This window comes from Mesocricetus auratus, unplaced genomic scaffold, assembly GCF_017639785.1.
Source record: "Mesocricetus auratus isolate SY011 unplaced genomic scaffold, BCM_Maur_2.0 Super-Scaffold_100014, whole genome shotgun sequence".
NCBI lineage: Eukaryota > Metazoa > Chordata > Mammalia > Rodentia > Cricetidae > Mesocricetus > Mesocricetus auratus.
The window spans coordinates 23990677-24008751 of NW_024429197.1; the positions used below are offsets into that span (position 1 = coordinate 23990677).

At 46.7% G+C, this 18075-nt stretch overlaps 1 protein-coding gene across 1 annotated transcript; it reads left to right on the forward strand.

Annotated features, from left to right (window-relative positions):
* Window positions 1–2601: 2601 nt before the first annotated feature.
* Klf17 (Kruppel like factor 17) lies at window positions 2602–10476 on the forward strand. The gene is made up of 3 exons (XM_005083939.2): window positions 2602–2768; window positions 6115–6913; window positions 7407–10476. The coding sequence occupies exons 1-3, from the start codon at window positions 2724–2726 to the stop codon at window positions 7667–7669; spliced, it is 1107 nt and encodes a 368-aa protein (XP_005083996.1). The 5' UTR covers window positions 2602–2723; the 3' UTR covers window positions 7670–10476.
* Window positions 10477–18075: the final 7599 nt, after the last annotated feature.

Here is an 18075-nt window from a genome sequence, read left to right on the forward strand (position 1 = left end):
TTTTGTAGAACAGGTTGGCCTCAGACTCAGTGATTCATCTGCCTCTGCCTCCTGAGTGCTAGGATTAAAGGTGTGGGCCGCCGCTGTCGCTGCCGCCGCCACCACCACAGCGACACCACCACAACACATTCCTTTGCATGTTTTAGAACTTCATAGGCCAAGGTGGTGGTGCAGACCTTTAGTCCCAGCACTCAGGAGGCAGAGTAAGGTGGAGCTCTGTGATTTTGAGGCCAGTCTACAGAGTGAGTTCCAGGACAGCCAGGACTACATAGCAAGACCTTGTCTCAAACAACAATAAATAATAACTTTCCCTAAATGATATCTCAGGGCCTGAACACCTTTGCAGCTTCTGTTCTTTGAGTTTATGTGTTTAACATCTTTTTTTTCGTGGATCTGAAGATTAAACCCATTGATTTGAATCAGAGTGGGGTCTGGCCCACCTTTAATCCCAGCTCTCAGGAGGCAGAGGCAGGCAGATCTCTGTGAGTTAAAGGCCAGCCTGGTTTACAGAGTGCCAGGACAGCCTCCAAAGCTACAGAGAAACCCTGACTCGAAAAACAAAACAAAAACAAAAACGTGGTTTGTTGTTTTAGATAGGGTCCCACCATGTAGTTCTGGCTGTCCTACCTCTGTCCTATCCTCTGTGAGTTTCAGGTCAGATTGGGTTACATAGTGAAACTCTGTCTTGGGGGAAAAATTTGTTAGAACCTGGTGGCATATGCCTTTGATCTCAGCCCTCAGGAGGCAGAGGCCAGTCTGGTCTACAGAGAGAGTTCCAGAACAACTAAAGTTACTCACAGAAACCCTGATTTAGAAAAAAAAACCCAAACCCAACAAAACAAAACAGGGTGGGCAGTGGTGGCACACACCTTTAATCCCAGTACTTGGTAGCAGGCAGATCTCCAATTTCTGAGACAGCCTAGTCTATAGAGCAAGCGCCAGGACAGCCAGAGCTACACAGAGAAACCCTTTATTGAAAAAAACAAACAAAAACCTGAACAGGGCTAGTAAGGAAAAATTGACTTTAAATTTCCTGTCTTATTGGTTCATTTCACTGATCACTCTCACACCTGGGCTCAAGTGTGTCCTGAGCCCTCTCTCTCCCTGTTCAAATCCCCAGTGAATTTATCCTTGAGGCTTCAAGTCTGAAATCTACCATTCCACCCAGATTTACTTTCTAGGCTTCTAGCCAATCCCCAACTGGATGCTGCATAGACAACCAGAACATCCTGTCCAAATAAGGAACCCATCCCCACAGAGCACCACCCTGTTAGTGTTCCCATTAAAGGGAAGGGCATTCCCAAGGACTTGGGGACATCCTTGTCGCAGCATCAACCCAGTGAAGCACTAACTTTGGCTCATGCTGTTTTAGAGTGACACACACACACACACACACACACACACACACACACACACACACACACACAGTTTTGTTTTGCTCCAATCTGTCAGAGGTCCTGTGGAAATAGCTAGGTTTTATTCTGTAGCTCACTTGTGTTTGCTTGTTTTTTTGGGGGGCAGAGACTTACCATTTAGCCTACACTGTTTCCACACTCAGGATCCTCATGTCTCTACCTCCCAAACACTCAAGTTACAGGTGTGCCACTATGCCCAGATTCAAAAGTTAAATTTTATTTTTGAGACAGAGTCTCACTGTTGTAGCCCTCACCATCAGGGAACTCAATATATAGACCAGGATAGTCTTAAACTCAGAGAACTTTCTGCCTGGTTTATTTCTCTCTAAAAAATATTTTTACATTTATTTTTGTGTTTATGAGAGCTTTGCCTGCATATGTGTGTGTACCACGTTGATACCTGGAGCTCTAGGAAATCAGAAAAGGGCATCCAGTCTCCTGGAATGGAGTTACAGAGAATCAGTGCCAACACACCACCCAAATTGTGTTGTGGGGCATCTGAACTTCAGAAAAAACAGAAGTGCCCAGTCTTAGCAGGAGCCATCCATCCTTCCCTATAAAAGCCTTCTGTTTGGGTCTGGAGAGATAGTGGCGTCCCTTCTGTCAACAGAAGCTGTGCGTTTGCCCTGCCTCTGTCACCAAGACTTTTCAGTTTCTCCACTCTGAGGTCAAAGCGACTTATTGGCTGAGTCTCAGATCGTGGTTTCTGCATCACGGCTTTGGGTTAAACAGTTGCTCAGACTGTAGGTTGGAGGATGTAGGTAAAGAAGAGCAGACACAGTGTTTTTAAAAAGTGGTAAAGTTCGCCGGGCGTTGGTGGCACACGCCTTTAATCCCAGCACTCAGGAGGCAGAGGCAGGTGGATCTCTGTGAGTTCGAGGCCAGCCTGGTCTACAAAGCGAGTTCCAGGACAGGCTCCAAAACCCTGTCTCGAAAAACCAAAAAAAAAAAAAAAAAAAAAAAAAAGTGGTAAAGTTCAGGCCGGCGGTGGTGGTTCACGCCTTTAATCCCAGCATTTGGGAGGCAGAGGCAGGTGGATCTCTGTGAGTTCAAGGTCAGCCTGGTCTACAGCACAAGTTCCAAGACAGACAGGAAAACAAAACAAAACAAAACAAAAGGCCTTCTAAGGAGTTGTGGGATTGGATGAGCGTCGAGTGGGAGGGTACTGGGTGGACGGCCTTGACTCCGCCCAGGCTCCGAAGCAATTAGAAGCTCCACGCCCCAGGGATTGTGGCGTTGAGACACTTGCCTGTGACGGCACCAGTCGGGTCAGCCTCCCCTGTGGTCTGAAGCTGGGCCTGGACCGACATGGAGCAGGAAGATAGGTGGCAGGCGGCGCACCAGTCTCCCACGGTGAGTCTGTGGTCCACCCTAGGGTGCTGCCGCGTGGTGGTGGTGGTGAAGGGTGGGGGATTTGTTTAGGGAGGTTTTTTAGTGAAGGTGGGGCGGTTCGACTCAGCCTTGCGTGCCATGGGAAGGGTGGGGAAGAAAAACGTTACTTACTGGCACCCTTTGCCAGACTCCACTGATTATAGCGTGAGTTAATTTTGCAGGGGAGAGGGGGGGTCAAAGACATTTTCTCTGTGCAGCCCTGGTTCTCCTGGAACTCATTCTATAGAGCAGGCATTTGAGTGATTGCAAAGAGGAATTTGTGTATCATGGGAAGGACGGAGAGGAAATGTATTTATTGGAGCCCTTTGCCAGACTTTACTGATTATAGTGTAATTGGGGGGTTGTTTAAAGATGGGTTATCTGTGTATCCGTGACTGTCCTGAAATTCACTCTGTAGACCAGACTGGCTTCAGACTCAGAATCCACCTGCCTCTGCCTCCCGAGTGCTGGGACTCACAATTTTTCGTGGGTTTTGGGTTTTTTGGGGTTTTTTGTTTTGTTTTGTTTTGACACAGGGTTTCCTCTGTAATGGTTCCAGCTGTCCTAGAACTTGCTTTGTAGACTAGATGAAATCTCACAGGGATTGAAGGCGTACACCACCGACCAGCCCATGTCCCACTTCAGAAAAATAATTTAATAATCTTATTTGAGACAGGGTCTCTAGACATGGGCTATGTAGAGACTAGCCTCAGACACAGAGACTGGTCTGCTTTTGCCTCCCCAGTGCTGGGATTAAGGCCACCATGCCCAGTTTATTTTTGCTTGGATTAAATGTGTGTAGGACCACACCTGTCCATAGTAACAACAACAATAACAACAAAATGAAAGCCTTTTAACTCACTCACTCAGTAGTGCTGTTAGAGAATAGGGATGCTGGCTTCAAGGCAATAATTAGAAAGCTGTCGTGAAGATCCAGGTTCGAGTTAAAATGGCGGGCACAGTTAACACACGGTAGAGAAGGAGAAACTGAACATAGGGAGTTTTGAAGACAACCAGAACTGGTGATTGTGTCTGAGGGTTCTGCAAGCACACAGCTCTTGTGGTGACACCGTATAAAATAAGTAGTCAAAAGGTGATTTAAGATATAAAGGGAAGGGCCGGGTGTTGGTGGCACACGCCTTTAATCCCAGCACTCGGGAGGCAGAGGCAGGCGGATCTCTGTGAGTTCGAGACCAGCCTGGTCTACAGAGTGAGTTCCAGGACAGCCTCCAAAGCCACAGAGAAGCCCTGTCTCGAAAAACCAAAAAAAAAAAAAAAAAGGTATAAAGGGAATTTGTACAAACTTGAAAGCAGACACTAGTTTATCCAAGGAACCTGAATATCAGTGGATGAGACCGTGGGCTCAGTTCCCTGTGGATACAAAAACACAGCTGTACTTAGATCTAGGTGGTGGGAATAGCCGAGGATAGCCCGGCAGACTTCTCACTGGCAGGTTTGGGTATGTGGAATGAGATTTTCTGAGACAGACTGGGATTGTGGTTAGGGTATCTTGAGTTTTGGACACAGGCTAGTCTACTTGAAGTGCTGTGCCTGTGACAGTAGGTGCCTGTGAAGGACTGGAAAATGAGAGGTGCAGGTACAGCCAGGCAGGGGTGGTGAACACCAAATCCATAAACACATGCCAGGCAAACAGGAGGATCTTTGAGTGTGAGGCCAGCCTGGTCTAGAGTTCAGGACAGCCAGGGCTGCACAGAAACCCTGTCAAAATAAATAATCCCCCACACATCCTTTCCTCTTCCTTCCTTCCTTTTTTTTTGAGACTATCTCTTTACATAGTCTGGCTATCCTGGACCTCAAAGAAATCAGCCTACCTCTGCCTCCCAACCACAGGGATCAAAGGCGTGTGCCACTATCCTTGGCTACCTTAAAAGGAGGTTCTTTTTTTTTGTCTTTTCGAGGGTTTCTCTGTGTAACTTTGGAGGCTGTCCTGGAACTTGCTCTGTAGACCAGGCTGGCCTCAAACTCACAGAGGCAGGCGGATCTCTTGAGTTTGAGGCCAGGCTGGTCTACAAAGCTACACAGAAAAATCATCTCAAAAAATTATTTCTGTTAGGTTATGGATGTGCCAACAATGGAATTCTCTTAAAATTTCTAATGTAACACAAATGACTAATAGTCACATTAGTATTCTGACTACACTGAAGTCCTTAATCTAACTTGAAGTTTAATTTAAAAGTATCGAGTCATTAGTATTTTGAATCGTCAATAGCAAAATCTTCACATGCATAAAAATGACTCATTCCATGCACCATTAATGAAACAGTGCTTAACAATTAGGCACAGCTAGTATTTGCTCAGATACAAAGGAGGTTTGGGATGGCTCAGCAGGTAAAGGTGCGCGCTGCCAAGCCTAATGATCCGAGTTCAATCCCTGGAACCCACGTGCAGGAAGAAAGGTTTCTATAGTTTTTAAAATTTTTGTATGTATATCATTAAGTTACAGATACTCTTGTTATTGAGCCTGGATTTACATAGGATCTGTGGGATTGAGTTTGTGTGGTAAAAGTTTTATTCACTGAAACATCTTCCCCAGCTCTGGGCTCCCCGGCTCGGTTTTTTTTTTTTTTTTTTTTTTTTTTGGTTTTACGAGACAGTGTTTCTCTGTATTGTTTTGGATGCTATTCGTCCAGCCCGGCCTCTGCCTCCCTAGTGCTGGGATTAGAGGTGTGCGCCACCACCACCCAGCCCCTCTGGTTTTTTGAGACAGGATTTCTCTGCATTGTTTTGGAGGCTGTCCTGAAACTCACAGAGATCATCCTGCCTCTGCCTCTACCTCCCTAGTGCTGGGATTAAAGGCGTGTGCCACCAATGACTGGCTAGCTCTGGGCTTAATCTTGTACCCATTCTGGAGTCCAGGAAAGCTGAGAATTGACAGTTTGACATCCCTGTTGTCATTGGAGATATGACAAGCTCCATAACCGTACAAAATTCCAATAAGATGATAAACTCTCACAGATGGAACTCCACCCTAAAAGACCCAAATATCACAATGGCCAGTAATCAAAACTAGTTTAGGTTCCTTGATGAATATACCATTTGTAAGTCTGGGATAGTAACTCATGCCTAAACCTTAGCAACAGCATGAGGCAGGGGGATTGATGGAAGTAGGCAACCCCCTCAGCTACACAGTGAATCCCAGCCAGCCTGAGGTAGAGAATGAAACAGTGGGTAACTCTTTCTCCAGTTAAAATTCTTTTGTTGACTCATGGTCAGTTCCGTGGCCCGCTTCTTGGCGTGGGGTGGAGATATGTGTGGAACTTAGAAGAGGAGCGAAGGGGGACTTCCTTTCACATGATCTTTCTTTTAGGATAATGAGACATCAACATCAATGTTGCATATGTCGATACCTTCTGGAAACAATGGAGTTCATCAGCCACTGGCCACTCAACACTTACCAAATATGTCCAGGTCTTATATGTTATCCAGGCAGAACGAGGGTGAAGGGGAGTCGCGGATCATTATGTCACTACCTGAACATGGTGCCATGTACTCCTCCCAGCTGACTCCTGCACCTTCTCAGATGTATTGTCCGCCACAGTCTAACCACCAGCCAGGGAGGGTGATGGACACAGGATCCCACATGATGTCCTTAGGGAGTCCAGGTACTCTGGGAGTGGCCATAGCCTTCAGTGAGAATATGATGCCTCATAGTGGCCTGTCAGGCTCCACTTCCAGTGGAGTCCCAGTAATGGCCCACAGCAGTGTGCCACCACTGTCATATTCTGTGCCCACGACAGTACCTGCTACCACAGGAATATTGTTGGTTCCAGGCATGCCTCCTGCTGGGACCCATGCCATGCCGCCCCCTATGGATCAGATGTTGCACTTAAACCACTGTAGCCTGGGGATGCCCCCAGCTAGGCTCCCGTCATTGCCCACTTTACAATCCCAGGACTCACTCGTGACCCAGCCAAGTGGCCAGGGAGAACCTTTTGTACGTGAACAGTCTACACCTGTTCCACAAGGGACAGAGAACCCCAGTGTTCCAGGAAGGGCGCCCGGGAAGCCATCTCCAGTTCCAAGGCCTTACCTCTGCTCGTACAGCAACTGTGGAAAAGCTTACACCAAGCGCTCTCACCTTGTGAGTCATCAACGCAAACACACAGGTAAATGAGGTTTGGGGTGGAAAAAGCTCTTTGTAGAATTGTTATAATGTGAATTGGTAATTATTGCCCTCATGTCTGTATACTACATGCATTCCTGGTGCCCATGGAGGCCAGAAGAAGGCTTGGATCCCCTGGAGCTACAGTTAAACAGATGGCTGTAAGCCACCATGTCGGTGCTGGGAATTGAACCCGAGTCCTCTGCAAGAGCAACAAATGCTCTTTACCACTGAGCCAATTGTCAGCCCCCCCCCTTGTTTTTAATGCAGGACCACTGATTTGAGATTGCTTGGGATTGACTTTCTCTCCCAAGCTTGTTGCCAAGCCTTCCTAGTCTCACTAACTTGCCATCCCATCTGGTGGTCCTGCCTCACACTGGTTCCTTTGTCTTCCCTGGTGATTTCTCAACCTTGTGGGTTCTGTCGTTAGAACTAGATCTCTTCCTTCCCACCATAGCTTTTCCTACTCAATTTAATTCTCCCTTTTTACTCCCTAGGTGAGAAGCCCTTCATATGTGAGTGGGAGGGCTGTACATGGTCTTTCTTCCGCTCTGATGAGCTTGGACGACATAGACGGATCCACACCAAAGATCGACCACATAAATGCAAAGTGTGTGGCCGACAGTTCATGAGATCCGACCATCTCAAGCAACACCAAAAAACTCATCAGCGCATGCCAGAACTCCCGATGCCTCAGGCCAACAGTGGACAGACATATGGACAGACAGCTGGTCCTCTTCCTCCTGGTCAGGGGCTTTAGCTCCCTTTCCTGGATTCTCTAACCCAAGACTCTGTTGCCCGAGACCAGGTCATCTCTGGGGCAGGTGAAAATTCAGCTGGAGACAGGAAGTGGTGGGGAAGCCCACATGAAGCTCTTGACACCATCGTGGATTCTTCAAAATCTGGTCCCTCACCTTCCAGGGATTACTGGTTTCTGCCACTTAGCCAGATGAGAAGATGGAGCCATAGATTGGCCTTAATTAGAAAGCTCTTCTATCAATCCCCAGCAGGAAACTCTCATGCCTGTTCCATGAAACCCATGATCTCTCCCTGGGTCTTCATGTTTTCCAGGGCCAGACCATGGGGAAGATATCTCAGTGCTAGAAGGTACTGGACACATCAATGCACTTCATCAGACTCTCTGGCCTTCACCACCCATACGCCTAGAGTTTCTCTTCCCAAGTCTTCGATGGAATGCCCCACTATAGAACATGACATCTGGCATTCCATGGGGCCACCAAAACCAAGGAAACTAATACTAATGGGGGAAAGAAATTTCAATGAAGGGGGGATAGGAGAGAGGCAGGCAGTGATTTCCCTCTCCTCGTTCATCCCGGTAGCACAGTGCGGGGAGACCTCCCAAGCAGCCTGCAGACACACCCTTCAAGGTTGGTCGTGAAGCAGTGCCCATCATGGAAATGTGTTGCCTTGGGCCGCATCACATGCTTCCCTTGATGTTATCCCTCCTATACCTTGGCTTTGAGTGTCCCTAATAAAAGCAGTGTTTAGGCTGTTTATGAGATGGTTTAGGGACAAATCCCACCGTAACTTCCTTAGCTGGCCCAGGGACCAGGTTGCAGATTTTTATTTATGTATTTTAAAAAGCATATTTATTGTGTACACATATGTGGAGGTCAGGGACAACTTTTGGGAGTCAGTGATCATCTTCCAGCACGTGGGTCTCTGGGATTGAACTCAGGTTGTTAGTCTTGGCAGCAAGTACCTTTCCCTCATGAACCATCTTGTTGGCATTTGTTTTGCTGTTGAGAAAGGATTTCACTGTGTAGCCCAGGCTGACTAGCACTATCTTCAGGAGTTACATATGTGAGCACCCACCTGGCTTCAGGTTGCCTTCTCTACCCTGCCCTCTGGTTTTGAGGGACAATAACTATCCTGGTAACTCATCCTGGCTGTCTAGAACTCCACTTGTGGATTCAATTGGCTATTTTACTGAGCATTAAGCTAATAGAAACTAGCTTGGCCTTAATTCATGTATTTTTGTGGGAGTCCAATAAAGGTTTATTAAATTGAAAAAAGGGAAAGATAGGCACTTGGCCAAGTCACCCAGTGGCAGAGCCAGAACCACAAATATCTGTATGCCCCCAAAGCTGGTTTCTTCCCTAAGAGCTGGCACCTTTCATAGGTGTTCTGTAGACCTAGGCCCAGTCCTGGACAGGTGACTCCATCTTACATTTAAGGGACCATGTTGGGCCTACCTAGATGCTCAGGAGTCAGCTCACAAGTCTCCACAATACAGGACATGGGGGGTGCAGGGACAGCCAAAGGACATACCAGGAAGAACAGGCCTCTCGGTGTCTGAGCCAGACCTTAACCACCGAGGCTTAGCCATGCATCATTCCTGGACATGCACTTGGTTGAGCATCCATGGCACTGAGGAGTTACAGGCAAAGTCACCCTGACTGTTAAAAAGCTTGTGAGCATGCTCAGTAAAGACAGGAGGTGCTCTGCAGACCCAGACTTATCCTGGGCCTCTGGGAAAGCCCAGTAGCTATGCCTGGCTCTGTTCTGCATGGTCACTGACTGGGCCACTAATCGCCAAAGCAGTATGAGAACAAACATTCTGTGTGGATGTTATTTTAAAAATTAAGAGGGGCTCCACTGACTAGGTCCAGGCAACTGAGTTAGGGGTACCATGTGAGTCTCTTGCTCCTGGGTAAGTGCCAGCCTCTTCTATGGAGCAAGCCATTTGGGGAACAATGGGCCAGGACTGGTGGCTTTCCCATCTTCCACACGTGGGAGACCAGAAGACCAGATTGTTAGGATGCAAGATGAGAGCTCTCTCTCTGCTAATGCTTGTCAAGGATGAACCAGAGAGCCTGTGGCCAGCCTGTGGATGTGAGAAGCCACTGTTAGAAGTGGTGTGTTAGCCTGGTGTGGTGGAAAACCGGGAAAGCCGGCACTCAGGATTTCCTCTTTATTGTGATGTCTACCGTATATGAAAATGTCTTAAATTTTTTTTGCATTTTGCCTTTATGTGTACCAGAGTGTATGAATGGAGGTCAGATGACAGCTTACAGTTTCACTCCTGTTATGTAGGCCCCAGGGATCAAATTCAGGTCTTCAGGTTTGATGGCAAGCAACTTTACTACCCACTGAATCATGTTGCAGGCCCATATATGAAAATTGTATGAACAAGGTCTTATGTGGCCAAGCTGGCTCTGAGCTCAGTATGTCACCAGGGATGACATTTAATTTATTCTATATCCAAGGATTACAGGTGTACACCAACTAACTACACAGGGATGGTGCTGGGGAGAAACCAGGACTTCAGGAATGCCAACTACTAGCACCAAGCTACACCCCAAGTGAAAGTTTATCTATGATGCACTTTAAAGAACATTTATTTCCTTTTTAAGGTCACTTGAGTTAATTCATTTGTGTTTGAGTCTTTTTTTTCTTTTAATCCTTCATAGTTGTAACCACTCTTGGATCTTGGTAAAGCTGCTGCTATTGTCTTTATTACATATGAATCCATCTCTAAGCAATACAGTGGTTGGTTCTGTATGATTATACTCTGTATGAGGTTTAATAAATTTTAATATAAGATTTCTTGTCTTACAAGTTTGGCAATTTTTTGGCTGAATTGTTTTGTCAATCCTTCTCTCTATCCCCATGGTCTGAAGGAGAATGGCCCATGCATTTGAATATTTGGTACTCAGCTGGTGGAACTCTGCGAATGATTAGGAGGTGTGTCTGTCACTCACGTGTCAAGTCCATTCCATTCCCAGTGTGCTTTCTCTCCTACCTCCTGGGGGCAGGAACTCTGGTATTGTGAGCCCCAGATTACTTTATTTTTGTTTTTTTTTTTTGAGACATGGTTTCTCTGTAGCTTTGGAGGCTGTCCTGGAACCAGCTCTTGTAGACCAGGCTGGCCTCGAACTCACAGAGATCTGCCTGCCTCTGCCTCCCAAGTGCTGGGATTAAAGGCGTGCGCCACCAATGCCTGGCTCCAGATTACTTTATAAATGTTCTTGGTCATGAGTTTATCACCGCAATAGTGATCAACCACATTTGGAGCAGGGTGGTGGTCTTGGTCATGAGTTTTTATCATGGCAATAGTGATCAATCACATTTGGAGCAGGTGTGGCACACACCTGCAATCCCAGCCCTTGAAGAAGTGAAGGTAGCAAGATCAGGTGTTCAAGATTATCCTCTGTCGCATATTTGAAGCCAGCGTGAGCCATGTGAGGCCCTGACTTCAGCAGGAGGAGATGCAGGCCTAAGTATTTTGTGTTCAGGACACTGAGATAGAGGAACATGAGTCTTCAAGTTCAATTTTCTGGGAGGGGATATGGTCTTACTATGTAGTCCAGCCTGGTCTAGAACTTGATACATAAACCATGCTGGCTTTGAACTTGAGGTAATTCTGCCTCAGTCTCCTTAGTGCTAGGATTATAGGCATGCACCACCAAACCTGGCTGGCATGGAATTTACTTTATTAGAAATTTGAGGTGTGCTTCTAATTTTTTTAATTTTGTATTTACATTCTGGTGCTGAACTGAGGGCATTGCACACACTAAGCAAGTACTCTACCATTGAGCCATATCCTCGGCTTTTTACATTTGAAATTTGAGACAGGGCCTCATTAAGTTGCCCAGGCTGGCCATTCAAGGAATAAATTCAATCACTTCTTTTTTTTTTATGAGACAGGGTTTCTCTGTTTTGGAGGCTGTCGGTCCAGCCTGGCCTCGAACTCACAGAGATCTGCCTGCCTCTGCCTCCCGAGTGCTGGGATTAAAGGCGTGTGCCACCAACGCCCGGCTTCAATCACTTCTTGCACTTTCTATATTCCTGCCTCAGTATTCCAAGAAGCAGGTCCGTGCTGCCCAGCTTGCCTTAATCTTTCTTTGTTGTTTCTTGAGTCAGGGTCTCATAAAGGAGCTCTAGATGGAACTCACTGAGTGGCCACTAACTCGGACCCGCCTGCCTCTGCCTCCAGGATACTGGATTAAAGCTGTGTGCCACGCCACACTTGACTTACTTTAATTTTTTTTTCCTTCAAGACAGGATTTCTCTATGGTTCGTGCTGTCCTGGAACTCGATTTGTAGAACAAGCTGGCCTTAAACTCACAGTGATCCATCTGCCTCTGACTTCTACATACTGAGATTAAAGGCATGTGCCACCACACCCAATTTACTTTAATCTTTTATGGACAGACCCAGAGTGAGCTTTTTAACATTTTCTTACAGTTCCCCTGCTCTGTCTAATGATTTGTATATATGTTTTCTGGCAAATGGAAGCAAAACTATTCCCAGCAGCCCTATGTGAACAAATTAATTATTCTACATACTTAAAAATTTTTTGAGACAAAGTCTCATGTATCTCAGACTGACCTTGAACTTAGTATTTAACAGAGGATGGCCTTGAACTTCTGAACCATCCTCCTATACCAGCTAGTTTCTGGGACTATAAGCGTGTATCATGCAACTTGTTTATTTGGTTCAGTGCTGGGGATTTGTGTGTGCAAGTACTCTGCCATTATCCCCATCCCCGAACTGTATTCTTACTTTTGTTGTGGTTGTTGCTTTGTTTTTCGAGACAGGGTTTCTCTGTGGTATTGGAGGCTGTCCTGGAACTAGCTCTTGTAGACCAGGCTGGCTTGAACTCACAAATTCACCTGCCTCTGCCTCCAGAGTGCTGGACTAAAGGTGTGGGCCACCACAGCCCAACTATTCTTACATTTTTGTTGTTGTTGTTGTTTTTCAAGACAGGGTTTCTCTGTATTGTTTTGGAGTGCATCCTGGAACTAGCTGGTAGACCAGGCTGGTCTCAAACTCACAGAGATCTGCCTGCCTCTGTCTCCCGAGTGCTGGGATTAAAGGTGTGCACCACCAACGCCTGGCTATTCTTACTTTTTAAGACAGGCTTTCACTATGTAATCTAGGCTGACCTAAAATTCACAATCCTCCTGTCTCAGCATCTTGAGTACTGGGATACAGGCATGCAGTACCAAGGCCAGTAGGTTAATTCTAATAGAATATGATTGTTTTCCTGTTAAGATCTGAGCTACCCTGAATACCAAGTATCTTTTTAAATTTTTTTATTCTTTTTTTGTTTTTTAAATTTATTTCTTACATCTCAATCCCAGTTTCCCCTCCTTCCTTTCCTTCTGCTCCTCCCTCACTCCTCTCATCTGCTTGGAGAGGGTAAGGCCTCCCCTAGAAGTCTAAGTCTGTCCCATCATCTCATTGAAGCAGGACCAAAGCACACCCCCATGTCTAAGCTGAGCAAGGTATCTCTCCATATAGAATGGGCTCCACTAACTCAGTTCGTGCATTAGTGTTAGATCTTGGACCTACTGCCAATGACCTCAAATAGTGCCCCAGCCACACCACTGTCACCTATATTAAGGTAGTCTAGTTCGGTCTTATGCAGGTTCCCCATTTGTCAGACAGGAGTCCGGGATTTCTCAGTAGCTCGGGCCAGCTGACCCTTTGGGTTTCCCCATCATGGTCTTGACTCCTTTGTTCATGTTATTGCTTCAGCTGCATGCAGCATGCTAAGTCGCCATGAGCCAGTTTCCAGAGGTGGCTGCTAGATTCACTAATAGGTCTTGAGTTGATGCTGAACACGAAATGTGCATTGAGGCTGAGCTTGGTGGGTTTGTAGCATGCCAGTCTATGCTGTAGCATGGTTTCCTGTGCTGTCAGTTACTTGTGTGTGTCAGAGAAGGCAGCTGGTTAGTCAGCTTGGGATGAGGTCTGTCAGGTGAGTTGTGAGCAGGTACAAGCGAGCCAGGAGGTGTCTTTGGGTGAGCAGGAGAAACTGTTGACCATGGAATTTGGAGGAGGGTCATGGGAAGTCTAGAGGGGCTGAGGGACAGGGACAGGGACAGGAGAGTTACCAGTGGTTTGGAAGTGCTAAGACGGCAGTGTCAGGCTGGGCGGTGGTTGCGCACACCTCTAATCCCAGGACTCAGGAGGCAAAGGCAGGTGACTCTCTGTGAGTTCGAGGCCAGCCTGGTCTACAAAGCGAGTTTCAGTACAGACAGGACTGTTTCACAGAGAAACCTTGTCTGGAAAAAGCAAAACAGAAAAGAAAGAAAGAAGGAAAGAAGGAAGGAAAGAAAGAAGGAAGGAAGGAAAGAAAGAAAGAAAGAGGAAAGAAAAGATTCACGTGACCAGGGACGTGAGTGGCGAAGGGGTGTTGGTGCCCAGTGCAGCTCTTGGGCTAATGCAGAAGGCCTAAGCCCCACTCTGGTTGCCTTATGTGAAGAACAGTGGATGGGAGACCAGGCAGAGAGGAGGCAGGTGATGTCTGAACAGCCACGCAGATTGTGGCCAGTGTTGTCTGTGATGGACAACTTGGATGGTGAATTTGTCCTGACTGCTCTGGGCTGCAACAGCGCCCTCTTAAGGCAACTTTCCGGGTCCAACTGGGGGCTGGAGTTCCTCTGTTGGGCTGATGTAGAACACAGCCATCCTCCACATGCTGGGGAGGCTGAGGAGACGGGGATGGCCGTCATCTGTTGAATCGATGCCTGAGTGGGTGCAGGAAAGGTGTATGCTGGACGATGGGAGAGACGGTGTGTAAGTGGCTCTTGAGAAACAGGTGCATCTATTCCAAATCCTTCAGAGACAGCAGGAAAGCACCTGGTTTTGTTTGCCTGTGCTCTGAGACCTTGTCTTCCGTAGGCCAGGCTGACCTCAAGCTTGCTGTGTAGCTGAGGATGACTTTGAACTTCTGATCCTTCTGCCTCTGCCTCCTAGGGGCTGGAATTTATAGATCACCATACCTAGCCATAACTACCCTTCTCTTTCAGGGGCTGGAGAGATGGCTCAACAGTTAAGAGCCCTTCCTGTTCTTGCAGAGGAGCCGAGTTTGGTTCCCAGAACCCACACAGCAGCTTATAACCATCCATAACTCCATTTCCAGGGGCTCTTATACCCTCCTCTTATCCTCAAAAGTGACGGGTACACACACAGCATAGAACACACACACACACATACATACATATATATGAAGGTAAAACACGCATACACACCAAAAAATTCTAGTTTTTAAAGACAATATTCTAGAAGTCTTTTCTTTCACAGCTAGGACATGATTCCATTATTATTATTATTATTATTATTATTATTATTATTATTATTATTATTTGGTTAGTTGGTTGGTTTCCTATGCTGGGATTGAACCCAAGTCTTCCTCTCTTAGAGTATACTGTATTGGAGCTGCATCTCCAGCCCTCAGAGCCTATATGTCCTTATATTGTTGGGGTATCCCGAATTGAGGAGGGTCCCCAGGCTGGATTTGTCACCCCAAGAATCAAGAGTCCACGCGCCAATTGATGCAACACGCAAGAGGCTTTAATTAGGCATCTGCAGATGGGCCTCTCGGTCAGCTTTTAGACCGATTGGCCCCGAGGTTCAGTTACAATCAGCTTTTAAAGACAAAAACCACAAGCTTTTGGGAGGGGTCCCTATCTCGTGGCGGGGGAAGGGGGTACGTGACTCCTGTCCCGGGGAAGTAGATGTCCTTCACATCAAACCTTGGCATGAGTTAATCTCCCTAAGTAAATAGTGTTATCTCCTTGTTTCCCACTAGTCTTGTTTGCCCTGGTCAGTTCTTCACAGATGGCAGCCCATAATTGGCTTTTTGTGGATTTACAGCCCTTCTGCAATTAAGGTCTCTAAACCATACATTCCATTCTGTGGTATGGCCGGTTCCTGGGATGGGGTCCTTTGTTCACTTCCCAAGTTCTCTAGTGGGGTGCCCTCCCCTGTTTAAGCTTATATTTTATTTCTATAAATTCGGGGTCTTACAATATGAATCATACTTTTGCTTGTGGTAAGTGTTAAACTGAAACCATAACATGTGTTTCTGGCATGGTGACACTTGGGAGATGAAGCCAAGAGGACAGGGAATTTAAGGTCATCCTCTGCTACATAGCCATTTGAATGTCAGCCTGGGCTACTTGAGAAAGACCCGGTGCTCCACTTCAAAAAGTTATTTTCTTTGAGTTTTTTGCCTGCTGTAATTAATGTATGTCTGTGTTCCCCATGAGGGCCTGTGCCTGGGGAGGCCAGAAGAGGATTTGGATCTCTTGGAGCTGGAGTTGACACAGAGTGAGCCACCCTGTGGGTGCCGGGAATTGAACCCAAGTCCTCTAGAAGAGCAGCCTGTGCTCTTGACCATGAGCCACCACTCCAGTCCCATTTTCTCTTCTTCCTGACCTTACTTCTCTTCGCCTCCTTCATCAGAAACAGGTTGAGCAGTTACTACAAGGCAATCATATGTAGTAGACGACTCCATGTCCTCTTGCAACCCCAGAGCCTCTCCCAGAGGTGCATGTGTGACAAAGTCTCCTTCATCGTGTCTCATCTGGAGCCATCTTTGGTTTGACCTGAAACAGATGTTTCCACCCTTCTATTCCCCTGCCCCGAATGAAAAGTTCCATGAGAACGTACCAACTCCAGCTTCAACTGCCCTAGGTGACTGCATATTTTCAAACTGCTCGCTTGCGTGACTTCCCCCTGCAACTGTTAACCAGGATGTCTTTTTCTGTGTTCTTTGACTTTAAAAGCTCCATTGTAAAATACATGGAGGCTGCTCTGTGAGAAGTGTTTCTTTCCAGGCGGTCTCTGGGTTAGTTCAGACTCACTTTGGAGTTTGATTGTGCTGGACTTACAGTGATCTTTGGGTCTGTCAGTCCCGTCCCGTTATCCCCCCCCCTCCATCCCCCAACAGTGTGCTGAGTCAGCAAGCCTCCTCCTGCGGTACCTTCGTAGCTATCACCCACACCATGAGGCTGCCGCTGCCTTCCACACTGGCCCTTCTTGGAGACTGTTTATGTCAGTCAAGCTAGAGCTACCAGAATCTCTGATTCCACTCTATGGAGTCAGTCAAAACAATGTCAATATTGAAGCTTTGTTTTGTAGGCGAGTTTATCTCAGTTGGGCTAAGTGCTTTGTTGTGCTTTGTCTTGGGTTAGACTTTGTGGCTCAGAAGGTAGGCACTTGCTTAGCACACAGGACGCCTGGGTTCCACATATACCTATCGCTTGGGAGATGGAGGAAGGTGAAAGACCCTTCAGTCTTTTGTCCCAAAGACCACCAGGGAGCCAAAGTTCACTGCAAAACGCAAGAGGATTTTTATTAAGCCGGCACGCTGGGGTTCAGCAGCCTTGGGAAGGAGTGAACCCCGAGCAGAAATTACAATGAGTTTTTAAAGCCTAAAACCGAAAATGGAATGGGGAGGGGGTACAAGGGGAGTTTGGCAATTGGTGCCAGACTTTCATGCAAACACGAATGCTTGTGGCTGTCTGGCTGACTGACTCATTATCTGTCTGTGACCTGGCTGAACTTTGTGACTGGCCTGGAACCTTGAGGTTTGAGGAATGTTCCCAAGTCCTTGAGGACTGAGGTCTGGGAAATATTTTCAAGTCCTTGAGGACCACCAGGAGAAGATGTCTATCTTTAAGTGCAGCTGCTCATGTCCAAGGATGGGATTTTCTAACTGTTGGGGGTAGGGAGTCTCTTCATTCCTCTCTCCTTCTAGTTACTAATTTCAATGCTGAATTTTATGTCTAACACTCAGTTCTAACTAAAGCATCATACTTCTGTCTAAGCATCAAAACTTGAACTGCACTCACTCTTTTTATTACAAAAGCAACTAAGCAGCCGGGTGGTGGTGGCACACACCTGTAATCCCAGCACTTGGGAGGCAGAGGCAGGCAGATCTCTGTGAGTTCGAGACCAGCCTGGTCTACAAGAGCTAGTTCTAGGACAGCCTCCAAAGCCACAGAGAAACCCTGTCTCGAAAAAAAACAAACAAACAAAAAACAAAAGCAACTAAGCGATTAAGAATGCAAGGTCCAAAGGTGAGCAAAAGGAGTAGAATAAGCAAGGAGTCCATCAGGGTGGACAACAGAGTGGTGAACCACGGTGACTTTTTTTGAGAATGGAGCTAACTCCATTCTCTCCAGTTTAACTTGCTCTTACATCCCCCCTTTTCTTATAGGCAACCCATTCTTGGGTTACTAGTGGACAATTTAAAAGACTCTGGGGAAGTTTGGGGTACAAGTTCTACTGTCATCTTGTCCCCTATGTAAGGGAGTTTTCTTTTGACTTAGCATTTCAACCAGGGAAAAGGGACAACATATTCATTCCTGTGCTACTTCCTGCTGACTTTTGGACATAGTTAGG